General features: G+C 40.3%; 1 protein-coding gene across 1 annotated transcript in view; it reads right to left on the minus strand.

Moving 5' to 3' along the window:
• Window positions 1–561: 561 nt before the first annotated feature.
• The window catches only part of LOC115262210 (transcriptional regulator ATRX homolog), a 41,845-nt gene continuing 26,916 nt past the window's right edge, over window positions 562–15,490 (minus strand). The window contains exons 6-15 of the mRNA XM_029864551.2: window positions 13,429–13,700; window positions 13,209–13,364; window positions 12,569–12,812; window positions 12,340–12,499; window positions 12,049–12,276; window positions 2,395–2,566; window positions 1,916–2,333; window positions 1,654–1,829; window positions 1,323–1,574; window positions 562–1,268 (exon numbers count right to left, since the gene is read on the minus strand). Of these exons, the coding sequence (XP_029720411.2) occupies window positions 1,173–1,268; window positions 1,323–1,574; window positions 1,654–1,829; window positions 1,916–2,333; window positions 2,395–2,566; window positions 12,049–12,276; window positions 12,340–12,499; window positions 12,569–12,812; window positions 13,209–13,364; window positions 13,429–13,700 (2,174 nt within the window). The 3' untranslated portion in view covers window positions 562–1,172. The remainder of the gene's footprint in view (window positions 1,269–1,322; window positions 1,575–1,653; window positions 1,830–1,915; window positions 2,334–2,394; window positions 2,567–12,048; window positions 12,277–12,339; window positions 12,500–12,568; window positions 12,813–13,208; window positions 13,365–13,428; window positions 13,701–15,490) is intronic.

Here is a 15,490-nt window from a genome sequence, read left to right on the forward strand (position 1 = left end):
TTGACATTTTCGTAAAACCTACGCATATCATTCTGTTCCATACTCTTTGCCCATGAGCAATCACATTTTCCTCATACTCTGGGTTCGTTTTACAGCTACTCTTGCTTCCCTAAATCGCTCTCTGCTCTTGTTCGTTACCCTCTGGCATTCCTCGTTGAACCACCCGTTGCTAGGTCATCTTTGTGCAATGCCTATCACTTCTCACGCTGCCGTACTCAGACTCCCACAGAGTGTTGAGACTCGCTCTCGTTGACCTCACTTATCGGCTCGTCCAGCTTCTGGTGATAGCCAGCTATCGTACCGTCTGCTGAACAACGAAGAATGTTGAAACGCATTGATCGCTGGTTCGTAGAATTCGACAGTCGTTTCCAATGCTCTTGGTCCTCTTCAACCGTAAGAACCCATTTTGTAGAGGGCGGCCTTTCGTGTTTCCGGCATTCTTGTGGCGAACCTGCCCAGCGCAGTCTACCGCATATCGTTACCTTGATCAATATGTAAGTATTCATTTCTTTCTCCAACTATTATAAAAGGGTCTTTTCGAAGCAAATGACACCGCAATAGATGTTTCTTTTATTTTTCGTTGAAATGATCATCATTTATTTGCACATTCGCCTCAATCTACTAAAGAGTAGGTAGATGAGCCACTGCCACGTACACTTAAATGGTGGATATTTTACGATGTTTTCCAATACACAGCATCACTAGGTGCTCTAGGGATCGCCAGGAAAAGTTTGACCATTATATAAATACGTATCTAATCAGGGGCGGTTTGTTCTCATCGTACAAATAAAAAGGATTAAAAATTCAGCTGTTATCTCGCTGCCGGTGTAAACCAACCGACACGGAGAATTGGTTCCAAATTGAGGGTTAGGGGGTTCTTCTGTGGAGTATGTTGGGTGCCTATTTGTGGAAGTGGGATTTTTACAGCTCTAATATCAGCAGTCAATTTTTTTGTAATTTGTTCTAGTTTAAAACGACGACCCATTTAAATTCGAGATCCAATTTTGACCATGTTCACATGAATCGAAATCTATTTGATGTTTTAGCTTACCGGGATATCCTTTGAGGGAGCAGGGCTACAATAGACTTCATTTTCTTTTTCCTATGTGTGGTTATGTAGTGTGTATGTAAGGGTAATTAGATTAGATAATAAATTACCAGGATGTTGTAGCTTAATCTAGTTCCACTATTTCCATGGGGCTATTCATGAATCGCTTTTGTGCTTCACTGATGATCGTTCCTCGGTTTGTTCCGCTACTACCAGCCTCCTGAAAAGAAAATAGGTGAACTCGCTGTCAGTCGAAATGGTATGAAGAACGTACATTCAGTTGAGAGTAGCGCAGCTGTTCCTGCTGCCGGAGGTACCGAATCTGATCCATTGAGTAGGTACCACCAGCGTTGCCATCGGCGGCCATTTGTGGCATATTACTGGGCATCATTGGCCGGTGCATTTGCGGTTGCTGCATCATTGGCATCTGTTGCGGTTGCATCATCATTTGGTTGTAGCCCATCATGTTGTACCTATTCGGAGGTGCCTCAAGTTGGTAGTACAATTCGGTCAGACTTTTGTACATCTAGAAAAAAAAAACGAGTGTTGATAAGCTTCCAGATCTGTTGAATTTTCATCAAACGGCGAGCGGATAATCGTTATACCGATAGATCACCATCTTTCATCTGCCTGACGAGTTCCTGCATCAGGAATGGAATCATAGCGGCGATACTGGTCTCGTTGAAAGAGGGGTTTTCTTGTCGCGCCTTCATGTTCAACAGCTTAAGCAAGACATCTGTCCTGAAGCCGAAGATGCTGCTCGATGTGACAGGGCCGTTTACTGTAGAAGGATTAAATTAAATTAAATGATCATTTTCAAAAGCAATCTGTAAATGACATCAAGATTATTAGTCAACGATCACTTACCTCGTCCCATATTCATTCCCATCCCCATGTTCATTCCCATGCCCATACCCATGCCTCCGTAGCCGCCCATACCGTAGTTGGTAACCGGAGGGCGATTCTTCTCCTGCTCAAACTCTTCCCAAGCGGCCTTGCGTTCCTCTTCGTTCAGCGTTTCTTCCTCCTTGTTCTCCAGCAGCGAATCGTGCTCATGGTACTTGTACAGCAGCTTTTCGTACTTTTTCAACATCTCGGCAAACAGTCGATCCTTGGGCAGATTCGGCACGGGGCGTTCCTCTTCCGGTTCGATGTTGTCGTAGCGGTACAGTTCCTGCAGGTCATTCTCCTTGTAATGCCGATCGATCTGCTGCTCGTCGATTACACGCTTGGAAATGGCCTGCTTCGTAACTTGCCGCTCGTAGATCTTCTCTTCCATTGTGCCCTGAAATAAATGGAATGATCTCGTCCAACAGAATTCTAGAGAATAATCGTATCCAACAAACCATAGCAAGAAACCGGTAGATGTAGCAAGGTTTGATTTGACCAAACCGGTACACTCGGAATATGCTCTGGATGTCATGGGAGGGATTCCACGACACATCAAAAATCACGACCCGATTTGCTGCCACGAGATTGATGCCCAACCCACCGGCACGGGTAGAAATGAGGAATAACCTACGAACAAAAAGAAAATCTTATAGTTAGTAACAGACAACAAAAAAGCAACTTTATATGTAGGGGTAGGGGTAGGCGGTCATAATGAGCAGCTTAAGCATTTTGCCACCAAATCCAGTAAATTAAGCGCAATCAATGTGTAATTTTGACGTATAATCCTCATTTGAACCTTATCTGACAAAAACTAATCGTTGAAATTTCGAATATAGCTATAAATGTTGCAAAATTTAATGTTTTTAAAAACGTATAAAATCGTGGATGGCGTTTTAGAGGTGGGGCATAATGAGCACCCTAGGTGGGGCAGGATGATCAATCACTGTTTTGTACACAATCAAATGTTAACTGACTGTTCTTGTCATTGATAAAGCATACCGGCAACAATCAATAAGAATTTGAGGGGATTATGGCGTTTAATTTGTAGGGAACGGTGGGGTTTCATGGAGTTTATTATTAAAGCATTTTTAAACGATGATAATTTACAGATACTGATTTTTTAAAGCTAATAAATTGAAAATTAATGATAAAACCTTACTATATGCATCGTAACAGAGAAAACCAAAAGTGAAAATCGTTTGTATAAAATGTTAAACATTTTCATCATTTTCCCATCAGTTGCTCATTTTGCCCCACCCTACTATCAACTTTTTAAAGTATATTTTTTTTAACAAAATAATTACACAAATATTTTGAAAGTGTTACAAATACATTTCATTGACCCAGTAAACATCAAGAAATTTGATAGATACCCATTACGTTCTTATTTTGATTCCAAAACCTTATTTTAGGTCAGCTGATTCTTATAATATTTCCCCAGTACATGACCACTTCACGCATTTTGACTATTTTTTCAAAGCAAACGACTTTTTTGACAAATGTTTCGTCATCAATTCATTGGATTTGAGGTAATTGAACTACAATCAAGCAATTTGTTTTGAAAATTTGGAAATTTACAGTGAAAATACAAGGTGCTCATTATGCCCCACCTGCTCATTATGCCCCACCTGCTCATTATGCCCCGCCTACCCCTATGCTATATTTATAGTCTCAACATCAGTACATAATGGTAAAAACTCAAACTCTCAAAACACATTGTGAAGCGGGTGCAATATACTAATTTCATCGTTTTACGGACCACTTGCTTTGAAATACCTAGGAAACTTTTAAATGTTTGCCTTTTTCAATTTCTAGCAACAGCATGGAACGACCTCTGGGAGCTCACCAATCGAAAATTGGTCAACTACGATTAGGTACCGAAATTTATTTAACAAAACCGAACCAGTTAGTTCTGGATAATGAAACAATCTTTAGTCCCAGGACTCACCAACCAAAATTTATTCAAACGTTCTGACGTTGTTAATCCTTTAGAGCTTTATGAGAATTCATACAAGTTTTGCCAAAACGCCTGTTATATTCAACCATGCTTGTTTTTCAGATTCTTTTTAAAATAGCAATTTCAGGTCGAAGCTAACCCGTAAACACCCGGGACGATCTTCTTTTGGTAGAACTGCAATATCTTCTTTATTTTACAACATTTTACCCTGGAGTCTTTTGTATAGTCAACGGGAATAGTTGTGCTAAGAAATGCATGGCACCTCCCCCCTTTGTACTATCTTTATTTTGCTGGTAGCCGAAAATACGTGGCTTTTTTGTATTTTTTATAGCTTCTATCACCAGAAATTTCTTCAAGAATTTCTCCAGATGTTCCTCTGAGACTTCTGCCAAGAATTCCTCAAATAATCCCTCTAGATTCCTTCACAAGAATTCCTCCAGGAAGTCCTCCAAGACATCTGAAAATAAATTCTTCAAGCATTTCTCCAAGAATGTCTCCAGAAATTCCTCGAAGAATTCCTCCAGAAACCTAGAGGAAATCCTCCAGAAATTCCTCCGAGATTTCTTTCAGGCATTACTCCAAAAATGCAATCAGCAATTCCTCAAGATTTTTTCAAGGAATTCCTACAAAAAATAACTACAGGAATTCCTTCAGCAACTTCTTCAAGAATTCTCCCAAGAGTTTTCCCAGGGACTTTCAAAGATTTTTTTTTCAAGAATTCATCCAGAAATTCCTAATTCCTAACTCTAAGACATCGTCCGAGAATTCCTTTAGGGATTTCCTCTAAAAAAATCTTAAGGAATTACGCCAAAAATCCCTCCCGAGATTACTCCTTCAGGAATTACTACGGGAATTCCTCCTGCAACTCCTTCAGGAATTCATCCAGAAATCCCTTAATAATTTCTTTTTCGAATTATACCAGGAAATCCTCCAGAAATTACTCCACGAATTCCTCTTATAATATCTTCAGGCATTCCACCAAGAACTCATCCAGGAATTTCTCCTAAAATTCATCCAGGAATACCTTCAAGACATCTGCGTAGAATTCCTGCAAGAATCCCTTCAGGAATTCCTGAAAAAAATCCTACAGAAATTTTCCCAAGAATTTCACCAAGGGTCCCTCGAAAACTTCTGCCAAGAATTCCTCCAAAAATTTTTCACAAATTCCGTCAAAAAAACTCCAAGGATGTTTTTTTTTATAAATTGCTTTAAGAATTCATCCAAAAAATCCTCCAGAAATTCATTCATGAATACCTCCAAGATTCTTTAGGAAACCTCCAGAAAATCCTCAAGAAGCTACTCCTGGAGCAACTGTAGAGGTTCCTCCGAGAATTACTTTAAGGATTTCTGCAGGATCAGCTCGGATACTTGTTCCAAGAATGCGTCAAAGAATTCCTCCAATTTTTTTTTCAGGAAAAACTCCAAGAATTCAGTTGAGAATTCCTCCAAAACTTCCACTAGGAATTACACTGATTTTTTTGTTTGGAAATTGACCACCAGGAATTTCTTCAGATATTCCTCTAAAACTTTTGCCAAGAATTCCGCTAGGTATTTCCTCAACAAGAATTTCTCCAGGAAGTCCTCCAAGACATCTGAAAAGAAATTTTCCAAGCATTCCTTCAGGAATCCCTCTAAGAATTTCTCCAGAAATTCCTTCACAAACCTACAGAAAATACTCCAAAAATTCCTCCGAGATTTGTTTTAGGCATTCCTCCAAAAAATGCAACCAGGAATTCCTCGAGAAATTTTTCAAGGGGTTCCTACAGAAATTACTACAAGAATTCCTCCAGGAACTTCTTCAGGAATTCTTCCAGGAATTTTTAAAGATTTTGTTCAAAAATTCATCCAGAAATTCCTCGAGGATCCTTCAGGAAACCTTAAGAAAAAGAATCGTGGGATTACTCTAAAAAATAATCTGAGAATTCCTTTAGGAATTTCCTCCAAACATTTTTTTAAGGAATTACGCCAAAAATCCCTCCCGAAATTACTCCAGCAACTCCTTCAGGAATTGCTGCGGGAATTTCTCTTGCAACTCCTTCAGGAATTCATCCAGATATTCCATAATATTTTTTCCTTGAATTATACCAGTAAATCTTCTAGAAATTCCCCCAGAAATTACCACGAATTCCTCTAATAAAATCTTCAGGAATTCCACCAAGAATTCATCCAGGAATTTCTCTAAGAATTCATCCAGGAATTTCTCCAAGACATCTGCATAGAACTCCTCCAAGAATCCCTTCAGGGATTCCTCTAAAAAATCATACAAAAATTTCCCCAAGAATTTCACCAGGGGTCCCTCGAAGACTTCTGCCAAAAATTCTATCACGAATTTCGCTAAAAAAAAGATTTCAAAGATTTTTTTTAAATAAATTGCTTTAAGAATATATCCAAAAAATCACCCAGAAATTCCTTCATGAATACCTCCCAAGATTCTTTAGAAAACCTCCAGAAGTTCCTCAAGAAAATACTCCTGGAGCAACTGTAGAGACTCCTCCGAGAATTCCTTTAGGGATTTCTACAGGATCTGCCCGTATACTTGTTCCAAGAATTATTCCAAGAATTCCTCCGAAAATTGTAATTGAAATTGTAATTTCAACTCATGTTTCAATTACACCAAAACTCTGTTGAGAATTCCTCCAAAAATTCCACCAAAATTTTTTTTTCAAGTATTGCTCCAGGAATTCTGCTAAGAATTCCACCAAGAATCTGTCCCGGAATATCTCCAGAAATGCTTTCAATGCTCCAATACTTCTGTCAAAAATACATCCGAGAATCCCTCCAGGAATCTGGCCAATGATTTCTTTATAAGCTCCTCTAGGAATACCTCCAGGGATTTTTCAATAAATATCTTCAGGAATTCTTCCAGAAAAAAACCCACATGCATCCCTCCAAGAATTCCTCCAAGAATTTCTTCGGGAAGTCTTCCAAGAATTTCTTCGGGAAATCCTCCAAGAATTCCTCCAAGACATCCGCCAAGAATTGCTCCAACAATCCCTTCCAGAATTCCCTTCCAAGAATTTCTTCAGGAATACCTCCAAGACTTCTTTCAAGAGTTCCACCAAGAATCTCTCTAGGATTTTTTCTGAAGAATTCTTTAAGGGATTCCTGCAGTTATTCCTTGGACTTGGGCTTGGAATATAACAGAATCGTGAAACAATTTCACTGATAGAAAAGAGAAACAAGAGTAGAACCTGCCGACCTTGAACGTCTTAAGGAACGTCCATATATTACGTCACGCAAAAATTGGTCATTTTCAACCCCCCCTCCCCCCTATGTCTCACTTTTTGTATGGGACCTCTGGAATTTTTGTATGAGTCGTCACACTTTGCCGAACTCCCCCTCCCCCTTAAAGCGTGACGTTATTTATGGACGCTCCCTTAATTCCAGAATAGTTTGGATGACCTAGATCGTACTGGAAAAACTTGTAATTAGAAGGCACGAAATGTTGCTAATTGACAAATTGAGAGATGAAATTTGTGAAAAAAAATCGCGTTCTGGTGGGATTCGAACCCACGACTCCGTATTCGCTAGACCGGCGCTTTAACCAACTAAGCCACAGAACAGGTAATGGTTCTGCGGAATAGAAAGCCAAACTGACTCCGAAGCCGCACCGTGAACACTCCTATTTCACAAACTCATCTCTCTTTTCGGCTTAGATGCCAATCCACAACACACTCCTGTTTGTGCCCACTAACGACAAGTGCGAGCGAGTTATTTATATGAAGCCGAGACTTACTCTCGCACTCCTAGCCACCAGGCAGTTTGTTTTGTTGGTGTCTAATTAGTATGCGTCGAGAGCTCGGCACGGTCGGACGCTCGGACGACCGAACTGCGCCATGTGACGCAAGCAAGAGTACAATGATACATATTGCCCATTTACTGGCATATTGCTTGCGTCACATGGCGCAGTTCGGTCGTCCGAGCGTACGACCGTGCCGAGCTCTCGACGCATACTAATTAGACACCAGCAAAACAAACTGCCTGGTGGCTAGGTATGCGGAGTGCGAGAGTAAGTCTCGGCTTCATATAAATAACTCGCTCGCACTTGTCGTGGGCACAAACAGGAGTGTGTTGTGGATTGGCATCTAAGCCGAAAAGAGAGATGAGTTTGTGAAATAGGAGTGTTCACGGTGCGGCTTCGGAGTCAGTTTGGCTTTCTATTCCGCAGAACCATTACCTGTTCTGTGGCTTAGTTGGTTAAAGCGCCGGTCTAGCGAATACGGAGTCGTGGGTTCGAATCCCACCAGAACGCGATTTTTTTCACAAATTTCATCTCTCAATTTGTCAATTAGCAACATTTCGTGCCTTCTAATTACAAGTTTTTCCAGTATGTTTCAGACATACCAGCAAACCTGGTAATATGCCAGTAAATGGGCAATATGTATCATTGTGACCTAGATCGCCAAGCGAATCAAGCAAAGTTATTATAACATTAATCTCAGAATCCAGTTACTACAACTGCGTAGTTTATATTCGGCGAACATTCGCTACTGTAAATACTGTGAAGATCATTCTCACAATATTATGGGATACAACAGACATAATCGTGAAAGATTTACTGCGATAAAGTGAATAGAAACAAGAGTAGAGCTTGTAGAGCTTGAAGGTCTTAATTCCAGAATAGTTCGGATGGCCTAGATCACCAAGTGAATGTTGCTATGTTATGAAAATTGCACTGTGAGGCTCTAAGAGTAGCGTAGATTATATTCCGCGAAAATTCGCTGCAATAAAAATATCCAAAGATTTACACATACTCGTAATATTATGAGGTGCAACAGACACAATCGTGAAAAAAATATGCCGATAGAGTGAAGAAGAACAAAAGTAGAGCCTGAAGACCTTGATGTTCCTAAATCCAGAATAATTTTAAAAGACTGGAATAACCCATGAATGTACCAAAAACATTATAGTAGTGCACTGAGTCTCCATCAGCAGTATAGACAACATTCCACGAATGTATTTTTACAATTAAAGCATGATACAGTATGTAGATATCGTAACCCAAACTTCAAAGTGTATTGGAGGCTATTTGTATTACACGGAATGTCCAGCTACCACAATATCAAGTTGGTCGTAGCATTGCGAGGTCTAATGGACATCAACGTGACTAAATTTCTTGAACAGAGTGAAGATAAATGATGATAGATCTAGTAGATTTAAAGAAAATGAATTCCAGAGTAGTTAGGATGACCTAGATAACCAAATTCATGTACCATGAATTTTCTAGCGGTGCATTGAGGTTTTTTGAGTACCGTAGACGTAGTGTTCTGTGATCATTCATCGTGTATAGAATTTGATTTAGAATGATGGTTTTGTGAAACAAACTTCGGAGTACTTTGGAGGTCTTAGATAGCTCTGGGATGAAAACCTCAACAGACTATGAAGGGTAGTAATACATCGCATGTCAAGAATCAGTCAAAATTATAGATGAATAGCAAAACGATGATATTTGAACAAAAACATGTAGAATTTATAAAAAATACAAAAAACACGTATTTTTTTGCTACTAGAAAAAGGAAGAGGATGCAAAGGGGGAGGTACCATGCATTTCTCAGCAAGATTATTACCCTTGACTATAGAAAAGACTCCAAAGTAAAGCGTTTTAAAACAGAGAAGATATTGCATTTCTACCAAAAGAAGATCGTCCCGGGTGTTAACCAAAATAAAATTCCCTATTTTTTCATATCATTGAATTCTTCCAAGCACTTTCTTACCCTTTAGAAATAAGAGATTTTTGTTGGTTAGGGAATATCAAGATTTTTAGCTGAGAATTGCAAGAAATTTCTTTGCATTTCCAACGAAAATTTCTTTTCAAATAAACGTTGAATGTTGAAACACTCTAAAATTAGCAGGACAGAAACATTCAGGAGTCCAATAAGTAATTGTTGCGTATTGCGCAATCGATATTTTAACAGTAATCACACAGACTATATGACCGTTAAAGTCCTTGGACAGTTTTGAAACCGGACTTGGATGGCTGATCTCTGTGTTGATAGTGCAGTACTGTTGAGCTTTCGAATTTTTATTCATGATTCTTCCTTGAATCCCTTCGCAGATGGGCACAGAATTCTTCCTGCGAGTTTTTCCCCAAAGGTTTCTTTTTCTGGAGGTTTGTCGAAGTTTTTTCTTCTGCCTTTCTCCAGTTCTTCCAAGTTTTCATTCAATGGTTTTACGTATTTGTTCCCATAAATGCTCTTTCCGAGCTATTTACGGTGTTCTTTCGGGATTTCTAGAGTTTTTCCTGAGATTACCAGATTACCAGAGTTTGTTACGTGAATAATATGGAACTCTACAAATGATCATTTTTCACTTGGCCCTACAGTTGCTCATGTTTCACTTGGCGCCAAGCCGTGAAAAATAAAACAGAACACTACAAATGTACAATAAGCCACGACGTCATAAATTGACACTTAAAACATAAACATAAATTTAATACAACACGAAACATAAATGTGCCTTGTCATCTAAATCGATAACAATTTCCTACTACAGGATGGCGGAGTTTCATATTGGTTCTAGGTCCATCAGTCATCCTGGAGTTTGTGTTTTGTTTAGTACGGCAGTTCGCCGTTAGTTCTCAGCGTCTTTTGCTGCTTTCATGGCTTGTTTTTGTCTAGGAATACTGATCCTAATTGTGCACCCCGAATCGGGTTTAAATGCAAGACGACTGCATTTTGATGTTCGTGCTAGGGACCGGTTTGTCTGTCTTGCAGTTATTTATCGCCGGAAATTACCTAAAAGTATGCAACCACTTCGGTTGCTAGGGCTGTATTCCTCCAGAATTAAAGAAGAACCCTTTAAATGCACATTAAAATTGTGAGAATAATCACAAGTTAAAATCGAACATGCAATAGAAAAATAAAACTAGTAACAAAATCCTCCCAGGATTTCAGCAGGAGTTTTTCACGGGGCTCTATTGGAGTACCTCTGGGATTTCCTCCAGAGTTTTCTTTTTGATATGCTTCCAGAGTTCCTCCCAGCGATCCTTCCAAAAGTTATTCAAAGTGCCGTCAGGAATTTTTCTTAAAGGGACAGCTTTTCATCAATTTTTCTCGTGATTTTTGCAAGACTATTGTAGAAGCTTTTCTTGATGTTTCTTTCACAGTTTCCTTATTTTACACTTGAATTTTCTCCCAGGACCCAGAGCTTTTCATCGAAATGTCCCAGTTTTTTTAGAATTTCTTCCGAAGTTCCTCTAGAGATTTCTCCAATAGGTCTTTTTGAAGTTTCTCGCTACATTTCACCTGAATTCCTTCAGCTGTCTTAGGAGACATTCACAAGAAAAATCCTTGCAAGAAATCCAGTAGCTACTATTAAAGAAATCCCAAAAGGAGCATCCAGAATCTCGGGACCATTTCTGGTAGGAGTTTCGGGAAGTGCTCTGGGAGTAATCCCGAGCAAATCTGTAAAACAAATCTCAGGTGGCCTCAGCAAAAAAAAAATCGATAAGTAACTACGAGGAAAAGCCTGGGAATAGCTCTGAAATGAATTTACAGAAGAACTTTATGAGAAATATCAGCAACCAGCAAGCTCTCGCAGAAATCCCAGAAGACTCTCCGGAATGACATCCAGAATAAGTAAAATTCTAAGGTGGATTCAAAGAAAAAAAAACTCAGAGAGATGTCCCAGCACCAACACCGGAAGACATTTTTCTGAGGGGAATCCCGGGAGAAACTCCGAGAGAAATCTTGCGGCACTTCGAAACAAGGCTTTTGGAAGTATCCCAGTTGGAACTCCAGTAGAAATCTAGGGAGAAACTCTAAAAGTAAGCTAACAAAAATTTCTTGAATTTCTTCTTCTATGAGCAATACCGGCAAAACCTCTGGAAGAAAATTACGAGAAATTACGAGAAATCGATCGAAATTCACGGGAGGCATTTGGAAAGAAATACCAAGAAAAATGGCCTGAAGAAATACGGAAATCCTGGGAGGCACTCCCAGAGCTATTTCTACAGCTTTTCCAAAAGAAACCTTGACGGAATGGCTGGAAAAATTCTTGTGTTGTGACGGAGATTGTTTGATTTTTTTTTATCAAAGCAAAAAGTTCCCTGAGTATTCCAAGTTTTTTTTCTGTTAAATAAAATTCCCTGATGATTCCCGGGTATTCAAGTTTTTCCATGTAGCAAGCACCCTGAAATGTTTTTTTTACATACCTAGCTCGATGATTACTCTCATCGTTAAACACCTTGCAAGAAGCGTTTCGACTCTCGATGGCGGTCGACCCGTCCAACCGGAAGTAATCCAGACCCAACGTCCACGATCCCTGGTATTTGTCCAGTTCGCTGTCCCGTTCGTCGTCGTCCTTCTGGGTGTTGTCGTCCACGAGGGCCAGGAAGTGCTCGATCACATCCAGTGAGTAGAGAGATTGCGAAAAGACCAACCTGTCGGGGCGAAACATGTTCGAACGGTTTTGTTTGACTTGTCGAGTTCGAAGTTCTACTTACAACTTATCGCCGATGGCTTCACATTCTTTGAGAATTTCAAATAGCACCTGTAGTTTTCCCGAGTGTTCCAAATTGTCCAGTTCCTCTTCGGGGACCATCGACATCCACCACTCGGTGGGATTTTCGTTTTTCTGCTCCGTGACCTCAGGGAGATCTTCCTCTGTAAAAAAAAAAACACGCGGATGTCAGTGGAATGAGGATCAATGACTGAACACCATCAACAGTTCACCTTCAACATCCGGATTGTTACGGGTTCGTCGAGAAGCGGCTGCCGACGCAGCCGCTTCCGAGGCCTTCTTATCGGTTTTCTTCTTCGATTTTTTACTCTTCTTGTGGCTTGCGTCGCTATCGTCGCTGCTATTCGAGCTGGATTCCGATTCCGACTCCGAAGGTGTATCTTCCGCTTCGCTATCTTCATCGTCCAGGAAGTCCTTCATCGATCCGATCGATTCATCGTCGGACATCATGTCTCGCTACAACGATAACGCGACGGATATTAGTAGGTATAGAGCCAAATCTCATTGAAAGCAAATACGAAAAACAATTCAACAAACAACAACAAAAAGCTTTATCAGTGGCGTCTCGTAACCTGACTTTTTACCTGTTCAAGGACCCTAAAACTTGCATTTGCGGAGGATTCAAGATCAGAATCAAATAGCAAATGGACGGAAACGGCTACTCTCGTCATTTCCTACAAACTAAAAGCGAATTTGTTAAGAAAATTTAAGTATTTACATTCGTTAAACAGGTAGATTTGAGGTTAGGGAATCGCCACTGAGCTTTATTACTCTATATTTAGTTCAATTGCAATAATTTTCTAAACAACATGGGTATGATACGAGTGTAACAAGTCTGCCCGGGGTATTTACCTTCTTCTGTTGCATGTACTCATAGCGATCGCTATTGTACCGAAGTACGCGTGGATGCGTCCAGATTCGCTGCAAATTCTGGAAATCTGAGAACAACACCGAAGCCCGTTTGCTTTCCTCATTGTTTTGCTTACGGGCCTGTGTCTCCATGTAATACTGTAAAGAGAAAGAATATTTACATTCCCAGTTATCCAGGCAGACCCTCCGCCGCAATCCTTACCTTATACAATGTGACTTGCAGCGGGGTCAACCGGATCGACACTACAAACTCGAGCTTCGGGGGCAGGAACGGAGCCAGCACCGCATAGTCCCGCCGTTGCACGCATCCATCCAGCAGTTTGTGCAACACGTGAGCTCGCTTTCGCATCAGCTGAATATCGTACGGTGTCGAATCGGTGTACTGGCCGTTCGTGATGGGGTTCACAAACCGGTTCATGTACTCGTTGTACGTTCCGAGGAGCTTGGGCTTCACGAACTGCACCATACAGTAGTCTGTGGAGAAGCACGGAAATCAGTAACTGGTCAGGAGTTCAATAGTGATGTTGAATTTTCATTTCGAAATACAAACGGAGATGATCAGCATTCAGATAATCACAAATTGTATGTAATATCATTTTGAAGACCACCTTCTATTTCTTCTTTTCCTTCTTTTTTCTTGAACGGGAGACATGGAATTGGAATATCAAAACACGCCATAAAAGCAAAACAAAGTTTGCCAAGATATCCTACTTCATAAAAGGATGATTGAAAGGTGAAAGTAGTATTTCAAAGAACACCTGGTTAGTACAAAGAACATAAGACACACAAAACTTACTTACTTATGTATTATGATACTATGCAAGAACGAAAAAAAAAGAGTTCATAAAAATGCTAACGTCAACAAAGTTGTCTCCGAGATATTAGCCACTTGGTTACGCCGACTGATAATGGCGTATGAGAGACAAGAATCGAAAGAAGGATCTACTAGAAAAATAATGTGTAGGTATTTCGGTCTTAACACAGAAAGCCAGTGTAACTACCATGAAAGGCCAAAAGCACGAAAGACCGCACCACAAAAGACTGAATTACGAAAGTCCAATATTAATCTGGCAATCGTTTTGTTTAAGTTTAGTTTAACCTTCACGTACCCGACCCCCCACAACAAGTCATTTTCAAAATGCTGGCATTTTGTCAATTTTCATCCGATTTTTTTGAAGTCCCCCTTAATCGATCATAAATTGGTGAAAGTTCATTACAATCAACTTTCCATGTAATATCCGGAACCAATCCGGGGATATTTCGGATTGTACTGGGGTTAGAAGGTGGGGGAGGTGTATGTTTTGCAAAATGGTTAAAAGTGAATATTTCGTATGTTATTGTGTTTGAGAGGCCCCGGCGGGATCTGTTCCAGGTGTTCCTGAGCGGTCATATCAGTTATAACATGCTTCAGTCAATTTTTTCTACCCCATTCTCTCAAAATCATGAAGATTGATACGTCGCACGGCATGTTTTGGTTGCAAACCAGAAATGTCCCCGATGACACCCCGTGGAACCTGTGCTAAATGTTCCGGGGTGGCCATATTAGTTGATACAGACTTCAGTCTATTATTTCTGACTCAGTCATTCAAAATCACTAACGATTGACATGTCGCACGGCATGTTTAAGTTGAAAACCAAAAGTGTCCCTTTTGAGGCCCCGCGGAACCTGTCACGGGGATCCGGAAGGATCAACTTGTTGAAATCTGTTTATCGCAGTTGTGTTTCACTGTTCGCAACAAAAAATTCGCTAAAATCGATGGTTCAAACACAATAACAAACGAAATAACCACTTTTTGTCATTTTGGCAACTCCCTGACACGAACACAATCCGGAATATCTTCGGAATGGTTCCGGATACTGCATAATCACTTGAGTATAATAAACAAGCACCAACTTATGATCGATTGTGGGCGGCTTCAAAAAAATCAGATAAAAATTGACGAAATGCCAGCATTTTGAAATGAGTTGTCGGGTGTCTGGTAAAGGGCCCAAATAGCCGAGGCGATAAACGCACGGGTATTCAGCATGACCATGCTGAGGGTGACGGGTTCGATTCCCGGTCGGTCCAGGATCTTTTCGTAAAGGAAATTTTCTTGACTTCCTTGGGCATAGAGTATCTTCGTGCCTGCCACACGATATACGCATGCAAAATGGTCATTGGCAGAGGAAGCTCTCAGTTAATAACTGTGGAAGTGCTCATAGAACACTAAGCTGAGAAGCAGGCTTTGTACCAATGAGGACGTTATGCCAAGAAGAGAGAGAGA

This window comes from Aedes albopictus, chromosome 3 (assembly GCF_035046485.1).
Source record: "Aedes albopictus strain Foshan chromosome 3, AalbF5, whole genome shotgun sequence".
NCBI classification, from domain to species: domain Eukaryota; kingdom Metazoa; phylum Arthropoda; class Insecta; order Diptera; family Culicidae; genus Aedes; species Aedes albopictus.